The sequence below is a fragment of the Quercus suber genome, unplaced genomic scaffold, assembly GCF_002906115.3.
Source record: "Quercus suber isolate HL8 unplaced genomic scaffold, Cork oak 2.0 scaffold_122, whole genome shotgun sequence".
Taxonomy (NCBI): domain Eukaryota; kingdom Viridiplantae; phylum Streptophyta; class Magnoliopsida; order Fagales; family Fagaceae; genus Quercus; species Quercus suber.
In genome coordinates, this window is record NW_027069587.1 from 391,508 (window position 1) to 416,673 (window position 25,166).

General features: G+C 31.3%; 1 protein-coding gene across 1 annotated transcript; it reads right to left on the minus strand.

The window, feature by feature from the left end:
• Positions 1–15,198: 15,198 nt before the first annotated feature.
• On the minus strand, positions 15,199–16,732 carry LOC111997414 (uncharacterized). The gene is given in 3 exon segments (XM_024029500.2): positions 15,199–15,764; positions 15,766–16,140; positions 16,279–16,732. Coding segments are annotated over 2 exon segments (651 nt in total). The 5' UTR covers positions 16,084–16,140; positions 16,279–16,732; the 3' UTR covers positions 15,199–15,431.
• Positions 16,733–25,166: the final 8,434 nt, after the last annotated feature.

The window sequence follows — 25,166 nt, forward strand, 5'->3', positions numbered from 1 at the left end:
GTCTCAATCAATTAAGATATCCACAATATATTAACGGAAGTAATAATGAGCCTAAAATTTTTTTAATGTATGAAGTGGTTAGGTTAGTGGTATGTCAAAGGTTTTAAAAAAAAATTTAAAAATAATTCCAAGGAAATGTAAAAGGCCTTCTTTTGAAAAAAGAAATTGTGACTTTTTGAATTGTAAAAATATGATTGTTTTAATTACCTTGGTTATAGATTTCATTATTAAGTTATAAACATCTAAATTAAAGTAGATGAATATATAAATACAAAATTATATGTAAAGTTACAACTGCATAAGATAAATATACATATAGATTATATATATATATATTTATTTATTTATTTATTATTCATGAATCATTATTTCATTGTTTACTTATAAATATCTAAATTAAAGTTTTTTTTGATAAAAAAAAAACTAAATTAAAATAGATAAATGTGTACAGGTAAAATTATATGAAAAGTTGAAACTACCTAAGATGAACGTTTAACCACTTGTAGATGTGTGTTTTTTGAAGACTAAAAGTATACACAATTGCCTTGCAAATCATCAAATTTGGTGGCTTTACAAAACAAATATTTCATATTGCAAAAAACTTTACATGAACTCTTTTATGACAACCTTTTTTTTTTTTTTTTTTTGCCGAAACAGCTTAAGAATATTAAGACTTAAGTTAACACATGTGGTAGTTGTAAAACACATCAGTGATATGAAATATAGAAATGTTTAAATATTTAAAAAACATTTTTAGTAGATTGTAATATAAAACATTTTTTTCTCAATATTTTATGTAACTTTTCCCATAAGATCAATATTGTTGGCATCCTAAAAAGATGATACATAATATATGGGCCTAGACACATTCAAAGGGTGCTGTCTAAATTATATGACCCTTTATCACACAAATATATTGATTCCCCTAATGTATGGTAAAGGAATGCAGGTTTGTGTCTAGCCATTTTCTTGATTTATGCTGCATAATTTAATAGTATGGAGGATGTGACTGGTTTCAAATGTTGAATAAAATAAGATGAGAGGAAAAAAGAGTAAAAATAAACTATATAGCAGTAAACATCAAATTATCCAAGTTATTCTATGTAATATAATAACATTATATTATTATATTGTACTATATGTATAACGCATTAGGATAATATTTAATCAAATAGAATATAAAAGATAGCAACTTAAAATACAAAACTAAATTGCATCAACCCAAAATAGAATTCTAATTAACACAAAAATTCATCAACCTAAAGGATTGATGCAATGAAAATAAAATATATAAAAAAAAATTCAAACAAAAAATGAAAAACAAATTGAGAGAGAGAGAGAGAGAGGTAAACTTTTTTGTGTAGAAAACTATGCATAGAATGATAAGAGAAATGCTAAATTTATAGTAAGATGTTGAGAATAAGAAGAGTCAAAATAAAGGAAAACAAAAAGGTAGAGAAAGAATGATATTAAGGAAGAAAGTAGTGGGGAGATGAAGAGGTAAAAGGGAGGGAGAGTTTTGGAAAATTAATAATAAAAATAATGGTTAAAAGATATTTAAATTTTTAAATAATGGAGTTTTTAAGTCAACTTAAATGAGAAAATGTTTTAAAAATATATATAACAAAAATTGGAAGTAAAAAATGATAATGTGGCTGATGATGTGTCTCAATGTGAGTGTAGCCACATTAAACGCTACGCTTCAACTTTTAGTAATATATAGATTCCCCTAATGTATGGTAAAGGAAGGCAGGTTTGTGTCTAGCCATTTTCTTGATTTGTGCCGCATAATTTAATAGTATGAAGGATGTGACTTGTTTCAAATGTTGAATAAAATAAGATGAGAGGAAAAAAGAGTAAAAATAAACTATATAGTAGTAAACATCAAATTATCCAAGTTATTCTATGTAATATAATAACATCATATTATTATATAGTACTATATGTATAACGCAGTAGGATAATATTTAATCAAATAGAATATAAAAGATAACAACTTAAAATACAAAACTAAATTGCATCAACCCAAAATAGAATTCTAATTAACACAAAAATTCATCAACCTAAAGGATTGATGCAATCAAAATAAAATAAAAAATAAAAAATTCAAACAAAAAATGAAAAACAAATTGAGAGAGAGAGAGAGAGAGAGAGAGAGAGGTAACCTTTTTTGTGTAGAAAACTATGCATAGAATGATAAGAGAAATGCTAAATTTATAGTAAGATGTTGAGAATAAGAAGAGTCAAAATAAAGGAAAACAAAAAGGTAGAGAAAGAATGATATTAAGGAAAAAAGTAGTGGGGAGATGAAGAGGTAAAAGGGATGGAGAGTTTTTGGAAAATTAATAATAAAAATAATGGTTAAAAGATATTTAAATTTTTAAATAATGGAGTTTTTAAGTCAACTTAAATGAGAAAATGTTTAAAAAATATATATAACAAAATTTGGAAATAAAAAATGATGACGTGGCTGATGATGTGTCTCAATGTGAGCATAGCAACATTAAACGCTACGCTTCAGCTTTTAGTAATATATAGATATAGATTAATAATCTATGGCGTGGGTATATATTCCAAACACTTTTATTATTCTTTATATTCTAGCCATTAGGAATTTATGTTGGGCAATAAAGGATAAAATAATTGTTGGCCAATTATGAAAAAAACAATTGTTGAGCAATAATAGATAATCTAGCTGTTGGACTTTTATGAGTTTTTAGTAACTAATAACTATAGGTTATTATCATGGTTTTCAAACTCGGACCGTTCATTGAACCGTAAAAAGGAGAAGTTTAAGGTTTTTGAGGTCGAACTAGGATCAAACTGTGATGACGTTATAATTAATTAAAGTCTAAAAATAGATATTAAATTTATAAAACTAGCAAGATTGACTAATATATCTATATATGTGAGGGAAATTAAATGATTTTCAAGTATATATTTAATAATTAAATAAGAAAGTTAATAAAATAAAATAATAACCATGAAAGCATTAAAATTTATGATTAATTTTTGAAGTAAAGTTGAATATCTTTGAAGGATTTTAATTATAAGTTTTTTTATTCCTTGTAAAAGATGGATAATTTAATTAAGTAGAATAAAATTGTGTTAAGTTGTTTTTATATATATATATAAAAAAATATTTTGGAAAATTAATAATAAAAATAATGGTTAAAAGATATTTAAATTTTTAAATAATGGAGTTTTTAAGTCAACTTAAATGAGAAAATGTTTAAAAAATATATATAACAAAAATTGGAAATAAAAAATGATGACGTGGCTAATGATGTGTCTCAATGTGAGCATAGCAACATTAAACTTTACGCTTCAGCTTTTAATAATATATAGATATAGATTAATAATCTATGGCGTGGGTATATATTCCAAACACTTTTATTATTCTTTATTTTCTAGCCATTAGGAATTTATGTTGGGCAATAAAGGATAAAATAATTGTTGGCCAATTATGAAAAAAATAATTGTTGAGCAATAATAGATAATCTAGCTGTTGGACTTTTATGAGTTTTTAGTAACTAATAACTATAGGTTATTATCATGGTTTTCAAACCCGGACCGTTCATTGAACCGTAAAAAGGAGAAGTTCAAGGTTTTTGAGGTCGAACTGGGATCAAACCGTGACGACGTTATAATTAATTAAAGTCTAAAAATAGATATTAAATTTATAAAACTAGCAAAATTGACTAATATATCTATATATGTGAGGGAAATTAAATGATTTTCAAGTATATATTTAATAATTAAATAAGAAAGTTAATAAAATAAAATAATAACCATGAAAGCATTAAAATTTATGATTAATTTTTGAAGTAAAGTTGAATATCTTTGAAGGATTTTAATTATAATTTTTTTTTATTCCTTATAAAAGATGGATAATTTAATTAAGTAGAATAAAATTGTGTTAAGTTGTTTTTATATATATATATAAAAAATAAAAAAAAATTGCTAAGGGGTTGGACCACACTGTTCTTGCCACCGGTTCGTGCGGTCCAACCCCGGTTTTAGGGGTTCACAGAATTAACTAAAAATCTGATTCTTTATGCTTACAAAACCAGTTTTCATCCCGGTTCCCAGTTTTCAAGGTCCGACCTCTCGGTCCAGTCCAGGTTTGAAAACCTTGGTTATTATTGTCATGAGTAGCCTATATAGTACCTATCACTACACCTTTTCCTATAAGTCTTTTCTATTACTCTATATTTTTAAATATATAGTTTATATTATCTTTCTCTTCCAAATTTTTCTACAATTTATTTTTGTTTTAAGGAAAGACAATAGAGGGTTGTTCTTGAACCTTCGTGAGTGGAAGTGCATCCATCACGAAGGCTAATACTATAATCTAATCCTAGAGAATCGTTTGGCCAAGAAAATCAGTTACATTGAGTTTTACTCTAGATGACACAAATCAACCTTTAAGGACAATACTTTCACAATGTGATTCTATAGCATTATTAGATCATTTTAAACTCTTTTTTATTATTCTTTATTTTTCTAGCAGTTGATAATTTATGTTGGACAATAAATGATAAAATAATCGTTGGAAAATTATGATTGATGATGCATGAAAATCAATAGGCTGGAATGTTTTAAACTATAATGATGGTTGTAAATCCTGAAAAGAAAGAAAGAACTATCAAAGGTGATCGGTGTGACCTAGCCAAAGACCCTTCGACGGTTAATGGTTAGAACTATCAATGGTCAGAACTTACCTTTCGTAGATGGGGCATGTTTGTTTTTATAGAGATTTTTACATGGGTCTACTTGTTTGGGGCCTATCACCATTGTGGGTCATGTTGGTGGTTAATGAAGAAAATGGGGTATGTGGAACAAAGTGTATGGAATTCCTTCCAAATGTTAAGCAATGTGTCGTGTTTTACTTATGTAGAACCTTTGGATAATTTCTTGTAGAATTTATCAAGTATAATTTTATCATCCATGCATATGGCCGTCTAAATAAACTCGTCCACGAAGAACTCCCTTCATCGTATCACTTGGTTATCAACGGATGTGTATGTTCTCATTCTTAGATGACTTGGTACAGGCATGGCTAAACTTTGGACGATGACACAAGGACAAGTAATTAAAAATAGTTGTAAGGCAATAATGGGTAATCTAGTTGTTGGGCTTTTATGAGTTTTTAGTAACCAATAATTATAGGCTATTATTGTCATGAGTAGTCTATACAGTACCCATCACTACACCATTTTCTATAAGTTTTTTTCTATTACTTTGTATTTCCAAATACATAATTTCTATTCTCTTTCTCTCCCACATATTTTTCTACAATTTATATTTGTTCTAAGGAAGGCAATAGAGGGTTCTTCTTGAAACTTTGTGAGTGGAAGTGTGTCCATCACGAAGTTTAACACTACAGTCTAATCCTAGATGGTTATTTAGTAAAAAGAACTAGTTGCACTAAGTTTTACTTTGGGTAGCACAAATCTATTGGGTTACATGTGTGAGTGAAGTTCCACATTGAATAATGATGAGAAGAATAAGTAGTTAACATAATATAATTGAGCACATGTCCATTAAGCTTAGGCCTTTTGGGTTAAAGTGTATCTTTATATCTTATATTAATCACTATTGGAGCATTTTAATATTAAATAAATAAAATGAATAAATGTTATAACATAAATGTAAAGGTGTGAGAGATAAGGAGTTAGTGAAAAATCTTTAATCCCACATTGAAAAGGAGAGAGACTGTTTTATTCTTTTTAATTGTGGTGATTAATGGGTTAAAATGTATTGACTCAGATATTGGGCTAGATACGCACGCAAGGGGGAGGTGAAGAGTGGAGGTATCAAAATTGGAAATGAATCAGCCTCTTAGATCCTCCTACTTGACAGCCTATTCAGAACAATTACCATATTCGTTAGTGAGTAAATGGCCCGAATTAATACTCCATTTTTATTATGAACAATGAAGAGCCATTAACCCACTTAATGGACTATCCGTTTGGGCCTTTTCATTATTCAGAAACTCCATCTCACCATTAATTGTATAACTCCAGCCCATCAGATTAATATCCAACAATTAATCTTATAACACCTATTATATCAGAATAATGGACCTAATTAATCAGAATAAATTGGGTAGTAATTTCGTGAGGCCCATTGAGCCTATAAATAGACTCATTTAGACTCAATCTAGGTTACTGCAAATACAATATACACACAAAAAATCGAGAGATTCTTGTCAAAGAAGAGTGTTCTTTCTAGTGGAGTTTTGGGTTTGAATACTTTGTGCAGAGGTTGTTCTAGCCATTCGACACTTGTTGCGCTGTTGTATCTTGGGGGAGACAAGTCAGAGAAGGTCTGCACCGGTTACAAAGTTTAGCCAACCAAGGGTTTGAATCTCCTTAAAGAGAGTGAGTATCGCGCCTCAATCCAAATAGTGTTGTGTAATTTCTCTCTTTAAAGTAATAATATTCAGAAGTATTATTCAGTTTCTCTTTGAGTTATTTCTATTATCATTGTACTTGCACCAACAATTTTAAGGGGATTCAACCATTGGAACCTACACAAGAGAAATCAAATGAACCTGTTAGAGATCTTAACAAGCCCTTTCGCTTTAAGGGAGTCCACTTCAAGAGGTGGAAAGGAAATGTCATCTTCTACTTGAATCTTCTCAAAGTCTCCTACATCCTCACTGACAAGAATCAATCAAAAGTTCCTACCGATGAGATGAGTGATGAAGAATATATTCTCCATCAAGAAAAAATAGATAAGTATACAAAAGATGAGTATAATTGTCGCTCTTATCTATTGAATTGTCTTGCTGATCATTTATATGATTATTATGATACAACTTACAATTCTGCTAGGAAAATTTGGAAAGCTTTACAAAGTAAATATGATACCGAGGAGGCAGGTGCAAAGAAGTATGCTGCTAGTAGATTTTTCTGTTACCAAATGATGGATGGAAAATCAGTGGTGGATTAAGTACAAGACTTCCAAATGATTGTTGCAGAATTAAGATCCAAAGGCATAAAGATTGGAAACAATTAGATGGTAGCTGACATAATTGATAAACTACCACAATCTTGGAAGGAGTTCCAAAAGACTTTGCGGCACAAAAAAAAAAAAGAGACATCCTTGGAGACTTTGATCACACGCATCCGTGTGGAGGAGGAGGCTAGAGGACAAGATGCACTTATGACACAAAAGAGCAATGGTAATTCCACCACTAAGGTAAACCTTATTTCATCTAATAATAATATGCCCAAAAATCATTTTCCTAGAAATGATCAATTGAAGCCTAAAAAGAGAGCCTTTAAAAATAATAATAGACCTCAAGGAAGGGGAAACCCGAATAAAAATTACAATAAGAGCCAAGGACCCCCTTCATAAGATCAATTTAATAGATCCTGTTTTGTCTGTGGCAAGAGTGGGTATATTGCTCGATTTTGCAAATTTCGGAAACATGAATCTGTCCCGTAGGCTAACGTAATCGAAGAGCCTTTAATGGCTATGATTATAGACATCAAAATGGTGCAATATGTTGAAGGGTGGTGGGCAGATTATGGTGCTAATAGGCACGTCTGCTATGACAAAAATTGATTCAAGTTGTACACTCTTTTTGAAGAAGAAAAAACTGTTATGCTTGGTGACTCTAGCAAAACCAAGGTTCTTGGGAGTGGTGAGGTTAAATTGAAATTCACTTCTGGACGCGTGCTAACATTGAAAGATGTTCTTTATACTCTGTCCATGAGGAAGAATTTGATGTTAAGTTTTTTGCTTAATAAGGTTAGCTTCAAGCAAACTAAGGAATCTGATAATTATATAATCACTAAAAAGGGATTATTTGTGGGCAAGGGTTATGCTTGTGATGGAATGTTTAAATTGAATGTTGAGAATAATAAAGCATCTACCAGTTCAGTTTATATGCTTTCTTCTATTAATTTTTGGTATGCTCGTTTGTGTCATATAAATAGTAGATATGTGGGAATCATAAGTAGTTTAGGATTAATTCCAAGACTGTCAAAAGATTTTGAAAAATATGAAACTTGTAGTCAAGCTAAGATTACAAAAATGCCTCATAAAAATGTTGTAAGAAATACCAAATTGCTTGAGTTAATTCACTCTGATTTATGTGAATTTGAGGGAATTTTAACTCATGGAGGAAATAGATATATTATTACTTTTATTGATGATTTCTCAAAATATACAACTATTTATTTGTTGAAAAATAAAAGTGATGCTTTTGAAAAATTTCAAAATTTTTTAAAAGAAGTTGAAAACCAATTCGGTAGAAAAATAAAAAGAATATAAAGTGATAAAGGCCGTGAGTATGAATCAAGTGCATTCAACTCATTTGTTCAGTCTTTGGGAATTATCCATGAAACTACTGCACCATATTCACCTGCTTCTAATGGTGTGGCTGAAAAAAAAAAAAAGAACTTTAATTAAGTTAACAAATGCCATGTTAATTGAATCTGGTGCACCTTTACATTTTTGGGGTGAAGCTATTTTAAGTGCATGTCATGTTTTGAATAGGGTGCCACATAAAAAGTCACACACCACACCTTTTGAGATGTGGAAAGAATATAAGCCGAATTTGGGATATTTGAGAGTATGAGGTTGTCTTGCTTATGTAAGGCTTACTGACCCTAAAATGCCTAAATTGGGAATTAGAGCTACTACCTATGATTTTCTTGGTTATGCAATTAATAGTACAGCCTATAGATTTTTTGATCTTGAAAACAAAATAACTTTTGAATCCGGTGATGTAATTTTTCATGAAGAAAAATTTCCTTTTAAATTGAAAAATAGTGGGGGTGAAGAAAATATTTTGTCACAACCTAGTTCTTCTACTTCACATTTACAAAATCAAGAAAATTTTGAAATCGAACCTAGAAGGAGTAAAAGAGCTAGAGTTGAAAAGGATTTTAGTCTTGATTATTATGTTTTTAACATTGAGGAAAATCCTCAAAATTTAAAAGAGGTTTTAACATCACCTGATGCTATATTTTGGAAAGATGCTGTAAATGATGAGATGGAATCTCTAATTTCTAATAGAACTTGGAAATTAGTAGATCTTCCACTAGGTTGTAAGACCATAGGTTGTAAATGGGTCCTTAGAAAAAAGTTGAAACCGGATGGATCTATAGAAAAGTTTAAAGCTAGACTTGTTGCAAAAGGCTTCAAACAAAAAGCTGATCTTGATTTCATTGATACATTTTCTCTGGTAACAAGAATTATATCTATTAGATTATTAATTGCTATTGCTACAATTTTTTATTTGAAAATTCATCAAATGGATGTAAAAACTACTTTTTTAAATGGGGCCCTAGAGGAAGAGATTTATATGGATCAACCCGAAGGCTTTGTAGAGCCTAGACAAGAAAGCAAGATATGTAAGCTAACTAAATCCCTATATGGCTTAAAACAAGCACCTAAGCAATGGCATGAGAAGTTTGATTCCTGCATAATTGAGAATAGTTATAAATCAAATGAATGTGATAAATGTATTTATTCTAAATCATGGAATGATTTACATGTTATTATTAGCCTCTATGTGTATAATATGTTGATTTTTGGCTCAAATATGCATGTTATAAATGAGACAAAAAAAATATGCTTAAAAGCCATTTTGATATGAAAGATCTTGGTGAGGCTAATTTTATTTTGGGCATGAAAATTATAAAAGCATGTGATGGAATATGTCTTGATCAATCACATTATATTGAGAAAATATTGAGAAAATATAATTTTCATGATCACAAAAGTGTAGCTACTCCTTTTGATTCTAGTGTTCATTTATTTCCTGCAAATAATGATGATGAGATTTTTAACTGAAAGGATTATGCTAGTATCATTGATAGTTTGCGTTTTGCTACTGATTGTACTAGACCTGACATTGCATATGCAGTAGGAGTGCTTAGCAGATTTACTAGCAAGCCTAGTAAAGATCATTGGCTAGCTATTGAGCGAGTTATAAGATATTTAATTGGTACCAAAAACTATGGCTTATTTTATAAAAAGTTCCCTACTATGATTGAAGGTTTTAGTGATGTCGATTGGAATACTTTGTCAGGTGATCCTCTCTCTACCATTAATTATATTTTTACCTTAGGTAGTGGTGCTATTTGTTGGAAATCTAAAAAGCAAACAATAATTGCTAATTCAACAATGGAAGCTGAATTAATAGCATTAGCTTCAACTAGTGAAGAGACAAATTGGCTTAAAGATTTGTTATATGAAATTCCACTTTGGGAAAAGCCAATTCCACCTATATTAATTCATTGTGATAGCACTGCCGCAATTAGTAGAGTTAAAACCGTTATTACAACGGTAAATCCAAACCTATAAGAAGAAAGTACAGTACTGTACGATCTTATTTGAGTAGTGGCATCATAACTGTGGATTATATTAAATTTAATGATAATCTTGCAGATCCATTTACCAAGACCTTGGCAAAAGATAGAGTCTGGAATACATCGAGGGGGATGGGACTAAAGTCCATAGAATCATGAGCCATGTATGAGGATACCCAACCTAAGGACTAGAGATCCTGAGAATTAGGTTCAATGGGAAAAACAAATCATACGATGGTCGTAAGAAATGCACAATTTATTTATTTTTAATTATTTATTTTGTAAATAATTTTTTAATTGTTCATCCCTATGATGTAAGTGCATTTATCTTGTAATGTGAAGAGCATGAGTTAAAAAACTCTTAATGAAATTTGTAGCTCGTATGAGTGGGGTGTCAGAATTACAGAAGCACCCTTGACAAAATTTCACCTAGGTGAGTGTGGGAGTGGGGCCGCTCCCTATGAGATTTGGACTTAGTCTCAAATACACTCATAAAACCGGGATCAGCACACGACCATAAAGTGCTAGCTATAAAAGCTCATGTCAACACCTGGGTTATTATGTGTAAGCAGTGATGCTTAATTTTCCTAAAGCAGTCATAGTTCAAATCAGAGACCACTACGACTCTGAGTTGAGATCGCTGTTTTACTAAGTGAAGTTTCAATGCAGAGCACACCTTCATAATGCATAGTGACTCGTTTCAATGCAAAGCACACCTTCATAATGCATAGTGACCCGTCTTTGCCTGGTAATCTCTCTTTAACTAAAAATTTTAATATTAAAATGAGTGGAGGATTGTTGGAGCATTTTAATATTAAATAAATAAAATGAATAAATGTTATAACATAAATGTAAAGGTGTGGGAGATGAGGAGTTAGTGAAAAATGTTTAATCCCACATTGAAAATGAGAGAGATTATTTTATTCTTTTTAATTGTAGTGATTAATGGGTTAAAATGTATTGACTCAGATATTGGGCTAGATACGTGCACAAGGGGGAGGTGAATAGTGGAGGTATCAAAATTGAAAATGAATCACCCTCTTGGATTCTCCTACTTGATAGCCCATTCAGAGCAATTACCATATCCGTTGGTGAGTAAATGACCTGAATTAATACTTCATTTTTATTATGGACAATGAAGAGCCATTAACCCACTTAATAGACTATCCGTTTGGGCCTTTTCATTATTCAGAAACTCCTTATCTCACCATTAATTGTGTAACTTCAACCCATCAGATTAATATCCAACAATTAATCTTGTAACACCCACTACATCAGAATAATGGACCTAATTAATCAGAATAAATTGGGTAGTAATTTCATGAGGTCCATTGAGCCTATAAATAGACTTATTCAGACTCAATCGAGGTTACTGCAAATACAATATACACACACAAAATAGAGAGATTCTTGTCAAAGAAGGGTGTTCTTTCTGGTGGAGTTTTGGGCTTGAAAACTTTGTGCAGAGATTGTTCTAGCCATACAACACTTGTTGGGCTGTTGTATCCTGGGGGAGACAAGTCAGATAAGGTCTGCACCGGTTACAAAGTTTAACCAACCAAGGGCTTGAATCTCCTTAAAGAGAGCGAGTGCTGCGCCTCAATCCAAACAGTGTTGTGTAATTTCTCTCTTTAAAGTAATAATATTAGAAGTATTATTCAGTTTCTCTTTGAGTTATTTCTATTATCATTATATTTGCACCAACAATCACTCAAGGAATTTATGCAAGGTATTTGTCTCCCTAACAAGTGGTATCATAGTTTATGGTAGTGTGGGGCAAAAGTGGTAAGATTATCGAGATTCCTTTCATAGTTGGAATGGGTATGGGGTGTGTGTGCTCAGAGTCCTTTCTCAAATGAAGTAGGGCAGGTCCCTTTTGGAGTTGGAGCAGAGACAGTATATCTCACCTAGCAAGCTCATAAAGCCTACGCAAACGATTTTGCAAAATTTCCAACAAAGGAATGTTACTAATGGTGCTAAATAATTGTGTGGCATGAGGGTCCCATAAACATGGATGTGTGTGCAAGGTTGACACAGGATTCCTATGGATGGCGTATGAGAGGCTCATGGATGGAACGTTGATGAAGAAAAAAGCCTATAAGACAAGGGGAGGGGGGGGGGGGGCGAGCATGATTTGTTCATGGCCTACGGAGAGGTCTTGAAGCCCATAAAGAGGCAAAGACTCACACATTAGGGGGAGATTATTGGGTTACACGTCTGAGTAAAGTCCTGCATTAAATAATGATAGAAGTATGAGTGGTTAATAAAACATAATTAAGCACATATCCATTGTATTTAGGCCTTTTGGGTTAAAGTGTGTCTCTATATGTTATTTAATTATTTAAGAAAGCTCCCTCAAGGTATTTATCTCACCAATACAAATCAACCTTTTAAGGACAACCTTTTGCAGCGTGATTATACAACATTGTGAGATCGTTTTAAACTCCTTTTTATATTATGTTCTTGCTAATTATTTAGGATATTATTTGTTGTATAAAACTTATTTATCCACTAAAATATTTCCAACATAATATATCAACCTAAACTAGATAAATATGGTGCATCTGATTTTAAGTAATTGAGTAAAAAAGGCACCTATTTATTTATATATTTTAATTTTGAGCTTTAGAACTATATATAATATAATGGACTCTCTCAGTGTAACCTCCCCTCCTTCTAAAAAATAATTTAAAAAATCCCCTCTTGCTCATTGCAATTTGCAAGCTTGCGTCTTTTGCGGCAATCATTAGGGCAAATTAGTAGAACAAATCCAAAACTCCAAAATTTGGTCAGACTTTTAGACAAAGTTGACATTCGTATTTTACAAGTTAAAAAAATCCATTTAAAAAATCTTTATATTAGTAACTTGACAAAGATTATTAGTAATGTATATTGTATATAGAATGAATTTGCCACGGGGAAATATTTTTGGCAAATGTGGTCAACGAAAACCTAGTTAGTACTTAGTAGTTATTGTCCCAAAACTTGTGAGTGCTTACTTTGTCACATTCCCATGTATAATTTAATCGAAGTAACGTGGAAATTTTATGGACCATTACTAAAATAGCAAGAATTTTCTATTGAAATTTTGAAATTTTGAAACAACAACTTTTTCCCCCCTTAATTTTGAAATATAAATTTTAAATCCATCATATTCATTACATGATAATTATGTCTTACCACCTTTAAAACTTTCAACTTACAGCAAGGATATGTAACATGATGAGACTATTGTACGGAAGGAATAAAGAAAACCACTTCTAAGTATTATTGCTCTTAAAAGACACCTTAATAAGTACCTAATTCGATTAGCAAAGAAAAAAAAAGTACCTAATTCTAAACTTTCAGCAAAAATTAAAAAAAAGTATCTAATTCTAAACACATATCTTAGAGCTCTAAACTTCCAAGGTTTTTATTTTTTTATTTTTTTTATTTTTTATTTTGTTTATTGAGTCAATTGACAATGTTTTAAAGAAAACCACTTCTAAGTATTATTATGCTCTTAAAAGACACCTAAATAAGTATCTAATTCTGTTCCTCAAAAAAAAAAAAAAGTATCTAATTCTAAACTTTCAGCAAAAAAAAAAAAAAGTACCTAATTCTAAACACATCTATTAGAGCTCTTAACTTTAAGGTTATATATATTTATTTATATAATATTTATTGAGTCATATTGACAAAAGTTTTAAGCCTTAAAATATTTTGAAAGGCTTATATAACGTATTTATTACATAAACAAAAAGGGAACAAAAAAATAAAAACAATGTTTTTCATGAACTAAGATTTATCCCTCTAAAACAATTGCAGAAACAATACAAGAACACTATTTTCTTGTACCTTGTAGTCCTACTTAGTTTTGTGGCCTTATTTTTTCAATAAAAATTTAGGGTGCAAGAATTTTCACAGTAGCTATTGACATGATATGTCACGATTGATGCATACTACAAAGATATCATTGGTCGTTAATAATATTTTCTTTTGCACATCTCTTAGCCTAAGAAAAATACTTACTTCAAAAACTAGACAAAGCCAAGAAACATGTCTCATCTCAAGTCCAATGTTCATTACTTCCGTTGACATTCATGTGTCCCAAGCCCAATGTTCAAGTACTCATAAAGAATTCCCACCAACCAACCAAATGTTTGTTGTCCTAATCCCTTAAATTTGGCAAATTTGAGTTACCCATCGGAGAGAGGTAAGATCAACCCACATTAAGTTCACTCCTTAATGTCAGTTTGTGTTAATATCCAACTACTATAACTGATATTCCTTATATCAATAGGTCTAATGGTGACTCTAACATCATATATATAAGAGCACGGATCATTATATATAAGAGCAACGGAGGACTGAGGAGGGATACAAACTTGGAGATGGAAAAAACTTTTACATATTCTTACACTTCATACACTTGCAACACTTTCAATAACATTTCTCTATTGGTGTTTGAGCACACAAATAGAAGTGTCTCTTTTTCTTCATCATACACTCCTAATTATCTTTCATTTCAAACAAAATATGATTTTCACAACCATTCTTTTGTAGGTATGCTAAATTTCACGATCCCAATCAATGGAAAAACCCAATCAAATTCAAGTACGTGTTAATCAACAAAGGAGCCTAGACATAATGAAACCATATAAAAAAAAAAGACAATTACATAACTTTTTGAAAAAGATTGTCAAATTCTTGAGTTAGCTCTTATTTTCCTTATTTAATTTCTATCTAGAATCACTGAATTTACAAGTCATACCTGCTTGATTGTGGTACTCCAACTATATCTTACTTAACAAAAAAAAAAAATAAAGTAAAAGAGAATCACTAAAATCCTTTGGAAAAATGCCAAAAAAGAGAGAGAAGGGAATGAAAAACAAATCTTCTAGACTTCTAGTCTAGTAATAGTAGTAGTATTAAAGAGCACCAATTACATAATAAATCCATCAAATTTCATTTTACACAGTAAAACAGAATTACAGTATTGAATTCTTGGGAAAATTTACCCCACAGTAACAGTAACTAATTAAAAAAACAATAAAATAAAATAAAAAAAACACAGTTTATGACGAATCAGGAGGCACCACGTGGATGAAGACGGAATCAGAAAATGTCCAGGATCTCGAGGATTGAACGGTTGCAGAGGGGACACGAACCTCGATTCAACCAAAGCTCCCTCGAACACACCCTGCAAAAAGTGTGCCCACATGGTATGAACGCTGCGCCTTTCTTCCTCACCATGCACACGCAGCACACCGAATCATTCCCCACCACTCCACCTTTCTCTCTCTCTTTCTCCTTCTCTGTCATCATCGTCGTCTCCTCATCCCACCGTCCGTTTCCTCCAGCAATCTCATCAACGAAACCCTGAACGGCGTTCCCGGTGCTGTCGTCGTCCCCCCTACGGTTCCTACGGCGGTGTCTGTGGGCCCACTGTTGCCACTCTCTCCGGTTCATGCGACGCACGAAGGTGTCTCTCAGCTGCCAACGCGGCAGCTAAGTTCATACCCGAACCCGACGTAACCGGGCTCACGCAAAGCGGATCCGGGTTCTGACCCGGTGGAGCCTGGCCCAGGCCCATATCGATAACAACCACGTCTTCTTCTTCTTCTTCGTCGTCGTCGTCGACGACGATGTTGTCTCTAACATTGTTCCCACCGAAAACCCAGGTGGTCCCACAAAAGCCCATTCCTTTCAATCCCAGCCGTTCTTTTAGACTCCTCCGCCTTCTCCTCGTTCCATCTACATCGTCCATTTGCTCCCTTAGAAAACACAGAATCGTTCTCGTCTCTCTTTCTCTCACCAACGATTCCTGCAATATCACACCGAGTTGACTCATTTTCACGCAAACCCAGAAGCCAAAAAAAGCGAATACAAACACACTACTATGTATAAATAAAGCAAGAGTGAAAAGGCTTTTTTGTGAGGTACTATATTAATAAAAACCTACAGGTTTAGATCACACAGTTAAGGTGGAGTTGTCCATGTAAATCCCGTGAGTATCTTAAAGTAGCAGCAAGAAGCGTTAAACTCCACCTCTCTATGTTTAATTCACAGCAGCGAAAGTGACAAAACCAAACATGGAAAAATGGGGTCCAAAGAAAGCAGAGTTGTTTTTTTGCATAGTTGGGACTTGAGAAACTTAGGATAGGTCATTAAATACGGTGTTTTTAACTGATTATGAGGTCCTAGCTAATTCCGTCTTTGAAAAAGATGTGATTTTTGGAGAGTTTGGGAAAGAAAAGGAGGACAAAATAGAAAGAGAAGAAGAAAACAAAAGGGAAAGGAATTGGAGAACTACTTTCACAGTTTTTTCTGCTTCTTCTTCTTCTTGGAGTTGGAGTAAGGGAACCAATTTTTCTTTGTTTTTTGCTAACTTTATACTTTGTTTTGTGGCAGACTTGGCAGAATATTAAAATTTTTAAAATTTTTTTATTACATTAAAGTAGTATTTATAAATTATAAGTAGCTTGTGGTTTTTGTAACTTGTACATGGTGTTTCGCCGGCCCCGAAATGAAGTCAAAAGCCATCGAAGCCGGCGCGTCAACCAAGGTTTTGCCACATGGCATCCCCATCACCTAACAATCAGAACCTTGGCTAATAATATAATATTATTAATATTAATATTAAAATGAACTTTAAAGTTTACACTTTATATATCTATAAGTTTGGATTTGTTTGCTGCTCAAAAAAGAAAAAGTTTGGATTTGTTTCTTAATCACTAGTTCTTCATTTTTCAAATTTTATAATTTATATCATTATTATTAAATGTCATTTTTTTTTTAAATTATAAAGGTTATACCAATCATATTTTGGTCGTTAACTTATTTGAAAATGACGTGGTTTTAAAACATATATTTTTTGGTCTATAATTTATTAGTATTTAGAAATACATTTTCTTTTTTGTGGGTTGATAATAAAATTATAAAAAATTATTCATTGAAGGAGTATATTAACATTACTATAATAGACAACTGATAGTTTAAGTTACAAGTTGTAATTTAATTCCGTTTGTTTTGATATTAATATTTTTTTAAATGAATAATTTTTTAGAAAATTAACTTATTTTCCTATGTTTGGAAACAACATAGGAAAACGAGTATATTAACATTACTATAATTGATAGTTTAAGTTGCAAGTTGTAAAGGTCCTATTAGATATACACCACTGTAAGTTTCTTTAAAAAACTTTATTCCCATATGTGTGTGTTAAAAATACTTAGTATTCTAAAAAAAAATTGCAAGTTGTAACTTAATTTTGTTTGTTTCTACATTAATATTTTTTAAAAAATAAATCATTTTTCATAAAACACTTTTTAGAAAACTATCTCATTTTTCTATGTTTAGTAGTAATCTTAAAATAAGTTGAAAAACTATTTCTTGATTTTCCTTATTTAGCCCCATGTGAGATAATGTTGTTTTCCAATTTTAATATATATAAAAAAAAAAAAAAAAAAAAAAAAAAAACCAACTCAATCTCATTTTAAGTTAAATAAAGAATTTTTTTTAATTTTTTTTAAGGCGAAAGTTAAATAAAGAAAGTTAAAAGATAGCTTTTTCTTAATTCATTTTTTATGATACTACCAAACATAGAAATTTTAAAAAAAAAAAAAAAAAAACTATTTCCACATAAGATTATCCATTTAAACCATTGGAGAAAATTAATAATCAACTCCTCCCTCCTCTTAAATTATATAAAAAAATGACTAATTTTAGAGGGGGTTTTTTTATTTTTTTTTTATTTTTATTTTTTATATTATAGGGACTAATTTTAGAGTGGATTCTCTCAATAATAGAATGAGATGGCATGCGCCACGAGATTCTCAATTTTTATTGAGCTGGTTAGACACGCAAGTCTCCATTTTCAAGCAAAGTGCCGCCTTAGACTGGTGTTTGGTAAGGTGACTAGATGAGAGATATCAATCTGATTATATTGTAGTTAAAAATATAAATTAATTGAATTTTGAATAAGTCTGAAGTTTATCCTTAATTAGATGGTTTGAATGATTGATAAATGAATTTTTTTGTGAATTGACTCCGATGGATAGAAGGATCTAAATATTATATTAAACACAAAATATACAACCCAACTGTTCTATCTTGTAGGGGTTAACCCCAACACTTTTATTATGTTAAAAAAATTTTGAAATTTAGGTTAAATATGCATTCCTTTTCTCTTTAAATAAATACATAAACTTCCTTTCATATTATAAACACTTTTCACTAAGGATTAGACTATTTGACTTCAAACATATAACACATAGTATTGGACCATTGTTTGTGTCAAAGAGGATTTTTATTTTTTTATTCCTCTATAATGTATCCAAAAAAAAAAAAAAAAACCTTTGTCCAATAAGTCATGTCAAGTTTCTCTGTTATTTCCCCACCACTGAACGAAGGTTGATGCACTGATTGTGCCAAAAAGGGAGAAAATGCTTCCCAACATAATTTCAATACATATATTCTTTGTCCTGGACAGGGAAAAGAAAATAGAAAGTGTAATTTTCAAATTTTGTCTGAAAGGAAAAATGATGAACAAAACTTTAATGCAGTGAGTATGGAAAAGTTTAACGGACGTGCTAAAGATATTGATTTAGGATATACTTTTAAAAACTTTTTATGAAAAAAGAATTATGTATTTTGACAGTTTTTTATATTCACCATAAAAGTGTCAAAACTTTCTTAAAATAGTTTAACATTCGATAACATTACTCTTAATTTAATTGAAGATGATCATGATTTGTGATCTAATGGGGCTCACACTTTTTCACGCTCAGTTACCCAACTGGACCCTATTTTCGGTGGATTCAAATCTAGACAAAGTAGGCATGTTATCATCATCATACATGTCCTGCCATGATTAAAGCTCTTCTTAATTAAGGTTATATGTATCTAAACAATCCAAAGTCAAATTTCCACTTGGAATTAATATTATTAATCATATCCATGTAAATATTTTTTGGGTCAATGATTGGCAATGCCAATTGGTTGGTCAATGGAGTCCAACCAATCATGAAGCCTTTTTTGTTGACACCAACCAGAATAAGGGGAATATCCGTTCAACCAAACATAACCAAATGTCACATTAATGTGCAATTTTCAATAGTTATTCAGTTTGGATGGTATCACATTTGGTGCTAGGTCGCTAATTTTGATTTTTGAAACAGATTTTGATTAATTTTGCCTCGTCTGGAACTGGACTTACTCGGTCTTTCACAATTCTAATCTAAGTTATACTATCATATATTCGTATATAATATATTAAAGTGAAAGTACAATAAGAAATCTAAATTAAATTCTAATTAGATTTTAATTTTGTGTCCAACATCTTTTTAATTATCCTATTAGTATTTTTTTTTAAATTTTTTTTTGTTGAGAATCTCCTATTAGAAATCTTTGAATAACTTGTTATAGAGTTATTTGATGATCGACGACTCAAAAGTTTGTTGAACGGTTTTTGCATTCCGCATATATATATATATATTTTAAATTAATTAATTAATTTATTTATTTTTAAATAATGGTTGTTAGGATTCTAGTAACTCTATAGTGTAGGTATCCTAAAATCTACATAGCTGAGTTATCTTAAAAGTTAACTCTCAAACTGGGGGAGAAATTCCCAAAGGGTTCACACTGCAGAATGGATTCTTATTATACAAGGGTCGAATCTATTTGGGGCCTAATAGCCATCTCAAATCTTCTATCTTGCATTTTGTGCACAACAGTCCTTTAGGAGGACATTCAGGCTATCTGAAGACCTTGCACAAAATCCAGCAAGATTTCCATTGGCTTGGTTTAAGGAAGGACTTAAGGCAGCATATCAGAGAGTGTGACACTTGTCAGAGAATTAAGCATGAGACTTGTAAGCCAGCTAGGTTACTTCAACCTTTGCCCATTCCTTCTACACCTTGGTTAGATGTAAGTATGGACTTTATTGAGGGTCTCCCTAAATCCCACTTTAAAAATGTGGTTTTGGTAGTTGTGGATAGATTGACAAAATATGTTCATTTCATTCCTTTAGCACATCCTTACACAGCTTCCAAGGTGGCAGAATTGTATGTGCTATATGTTTTTAAGTTACATGGAATGCCAGCTTCTATTGTAAGCTATAGGGGGATACTTTCACTTCACAATTCTGGAAGGAATTGATGCAGCTGCAAGGAATAGAACTGGCGACATCTTTAGCCTATCATCCACAGATAGATGGGCAAACTAAAGTGGTGAACAAGAGCTTGGAGCAATATCTGAGGGCATTTGTAGCTGATAAACCTACTACTTAGGTTGATTGGTTACCTTTAGCTGAATATTGATTCAATACCAATTTTCACAATTTCACTAAAAAACTCATTTTGAAACCCTATATGGTTATCCACCACCAAGATTAATGGATTCAGTTCCTGGAACTACTAGAGTGGAGGTAGTTGATATGCATCTCAGGTCTACGCAATAGATATTGTCATTGCTAAAACATAATTTGGTTTTAGCTCAAGAAATGATGAAGCTACAAATTGATAGGCATAGGTCTGAAAGGTCATTCGAAGTGGGGGAATGGGTGTATTTGAAGCTGCATACTTACAGACAGAAGTCAATTCATCATAAAACTCTTGAACGGTTTTTGCATTCCGCATATATATATATATATTTTAAATTAATTAATTAATTTATTTATTTTTAAATAATGGTTGTTAGGATTCTAGTAACTCTATAGTGTAGGTATCCTAAAATCTACATAGCTGAGTTATCTTAAAAGTTAACTCTCAAACTGGGGGAGAAATTCCCAAAGGGTTCACACTGCAGAATGGATTCTTATTATACAAGGGTCGAATCTATTTGGGGCCTAATAGCCATCTCAAATCTTCTATCTTGCATTTTGTGCACAACAGTCCTTTAGGAGGACATTCAGGCTATCTGAAGACCTTGCACAAAATCCAGCAAGATTTCCATTGGCTTGGTTTAAGGAAGGACTTAAGGCAGCATATCAGAGAGTGTGACACTTGTCAGAGAATTAAGCATGAGACTTGTAAGCCAGCTAGGTTACTTCAACCTTTGCCCATTCCTTCTACACCTTGGTTAGATGTAAGTATGGACTTTATTGAGGGTCTCCCTAAATCCCACTTTAAAAATGTGGTTTTGGTAGTTGTGGATAGATTGACAAAATATGTTCATTTCATTCCTTTAGCACATCCTTACACAGCTTCCAAGGTGGCAGAATTGTATGTGCTATATGTTTTTAAGTTACATGGAATGCCAGCTTCTATTGTAAGCTATAGGGGGATACTTTCACTTCACAATTCTGGAAGGAATTGATGCAGCTGTAAGGAATAGAACTGGCGACGTCTTAAGCCTATCATCCACAGATAGATGGGCAAACTAAAGTGGTGAACAAGAGCTTGGAGCAATATCTGAGGGCATTTGTAGCTGATAAACCTACTACTTAGGTTGATTGGTTACCTTTAGCTGAATATTGGTTCAATACCAATTTTCACAATTTCACTAAAAAACTCATTTTGAAACCCTATATGGTTATCCACCACCAAGATTAATGGATTCAGTTCCTGGAACTACTAGAGTGGAGGTAGTTGATATGCATCTCAGGTCTACGCAATAGATATTGTCATTGCTAAAACATAATTTGGTTTTAGCTCAAGAAATGATGAAGCTACAAATTGATAGGCATAGGTCTGAAAGGTCATTCGAAGTGGGGGAATGGGTGTATTTGAAGCTGCATACTTACAGACAGAAGTCAATTCATCATAAAACTCTTGGCAAGCTAGCTCCTAAGTACCATGGGCCATTCCAAGTTCTACAAAAGATAGATGAAGTAGCTTACAAGCTGAGGACAAAATTGGGAAATGCCCCATTTGGGTAAAAATAGTAGCATAATGCCCTTTTTTCCAAACTATATAGGGAAATGCCTCTCTTTTGTAACTCGATTTTCTCAAAATCAAGCTATAAAAAAAAAATTTCTGGAGCCCTATAGCGGCGTTTTTAAGGACCTATAGTGACATTTTCAGAATCTATAGTGACGTTTTGTAACTCGATTTCCATAAAATCGAGTTATAGGCAATTTTTTTAATTTTTTTTACCTATAACTCGATTTCTTATAAATCGAGTTAAAAAACGCCACTATAGGTCCTAAAAACGTCACTATAGGCTCTTAAAAAACGCCGCTATAGGGCCTAACTCGATTTTGAGAAAATCGAGTTACAAAAGAGGGGCATTTCCCTATATAGTTTGAAGAAAAGGGCATTATGCTGCTATTTTTACACAAACGGGACATTTTCCAATTTTGTCCTACAAGCTGAACCTACCCTCCAATACCTTAATTCATCCAATATTTCATGTGTCCTGCCTTAAGGCCAAACTGAGACAGCAAGTTATTCTCATTCCTACCTTACAAGATATTATTGTAGAAGGCATTATTGACCCTGAACCTATTGAAGTGCTACAAGAAAGGTCTCACAAGCTTCGAAACAGAACCATCACTCAGGTATTAGTCTAGTGGCAAGGAAGCAATCAAGATGACGCAACTTGGGAGAACTTATACAGTTTACAACAACAATTCCCTCACCTTGTGGGCAAGGTGCTTTAAAGAAAGGGGGGGGGGGGGATATTGTTAGGATCATTAGCTAAGTGAGTGAGAGCAAGAAATTGTATATTGAGCTATTGTACCATATAACTACTAAACTGTTAATAGTTAGTTGAGATTCCTATTCTATTAGTTAGTTACAGCTAAGGGATAGACATGTACTAGCATATAGAGAGTACTTGATGTATGAGTGAATGAAGGGAATGAAATAATATCTTTGTCAGTTACATCCTCTCTCTCTCTCTCTCTCTCTCTCTCTCTTCCCCAATTCTTGGAGGCTAGCTGCCCTCGAAGTCAGCTACTCTATCATAGGTTCTGGTTTTGCAAAACCTTATCAATATATATACTAGTTTAAGCCCGTGTGTTGCATGGCTTTAGGCATAAACTCATAAAACATATAATTTTGTTAAAAAATAATAGCTAAATGAATTATTATTATATAATTAAAAGTAAAAATCATGCTACATGTGTGTGTAGATATACATGAAAAAAATTTGAATCCATAAATTAACTAAAACAAAGTTAAGCAGAAACTCATAAAACATATAATTTTTGTTAAAAAAATAATAGCTAAATAATGAACAATGTGTGTGTATATTTATCAGTCAAAATGCCCCGATAAAGACATAAGTTGGTGTAACATCAACTCAATGAACATATATTAGTCTAAAAATAAAAATATAACTAATGTTTTTGAATTAATAAAGAATGATTAAATAATTATAATCTTATCTAAATAAATATAATCACTTTAAAAATACTTATTATAACCATATATAAATATAATCACTTGAAAAACATTGTTCATTAAAAGTGCTTAAATAGTGTTAGATAAAAGTCAAAAAAAATATATTTACGAACTTATTTTCAAATCCAAACGATATAGATCTATCTTTCTGATTCTAACTATACCATGAAATTATTTGTAACTCTAAGCAGTGGCACTCTTAACAGAGAAATCATTGTTCATTCATAATTAATCTTCTTTTAAATCTTGCAAGTCTTGTTATTTCAACTTTGTTCAACTATTTAACCCAAAAAATGTATATGGCAAACAACTATAATATACACAACCAAACCAAACTAACTGTACCTATTATTTGAAAGACAAATTTAGTGCATGTAAATTGTAAAAAAATACTTGCATATAGGTCGGTGGTGGTGGTAGTGTTGTCTTATCCCTGTCTAGCTAATTCTTGTTATAATCCCTTTGTTTTATACGGATATCTACGTGGTATTTCATATGGATTAGTATTTCAATTGTTGGTTTTGGTAGTTAGAAGTTAGCACATGCATAGTTAAAATCACCTTAATAAAAAGTTACTGATAAAGTCATAAAACTATTATTAGTAAACATTTCTTAGGCTTATCTATTTAGCTTTGTTGCCAAATTGATATCAACTCTTTTATTTTATTTATTTTTTTAGAAGAATATAACACAACTAAAAACTTATAAACAATAATTTAAATTTAATATTAAGAATATAATCAAACATATTCATAATTTAAAATTATGAAAATAACAAAAATCATAAATTAAGATATAAATGTAGAAAAAGAACAAAAAATATACCTATTTGTTTCCTCTGTCACTTTGAGAGATGAAAGTGTGAGTAAGTGACAAGTGTGAGTATGTAATGAAAACCTACACCAATTATTGTAGAAGATAACAAATAAGTACAAAAGTTTAATATTATGAGTTGGGTTAATCAATCTATCAATTTCTAATGTGAAATTCATGAAGATAACAAATGAGTACAAAAGTTTGATATTATGAATTGGGTTAATCTATCTATCAATTTATAATGCGGAATTCATGAATTTAAGTACTTGTGTGAGAAATTTTCATTAATTTTTTTTTTTTTTGAAGTTAAAGAAAGATAGCTTAACTAAAATGAAAAAAATAATAATGATAAAAGAATGTGTACCTGCGTTGTCATGAGATTTAAGCATTCACATATTAGAGTAAGCTTATATATATATATATATATAAAGGTAGAGTTCCATTTGATATAGAATTTAAATCCTATTAAAATTAAGATTTTTAATTTAATCAATGTGTACATTTGTTGCTATCCCATAAAAAAGTGGAATAAAATAAAGGTCATATATGTATAAGTATATATGTATACTCCTTCATTGAGGAAGATTCATATGTAAAATTAAAAAATTAAAAATAATTAAAATTAAATAATTAAATAAATAGTAATAATAAATCATAAAATTAGTAAAAAATTTTAATAAAAATT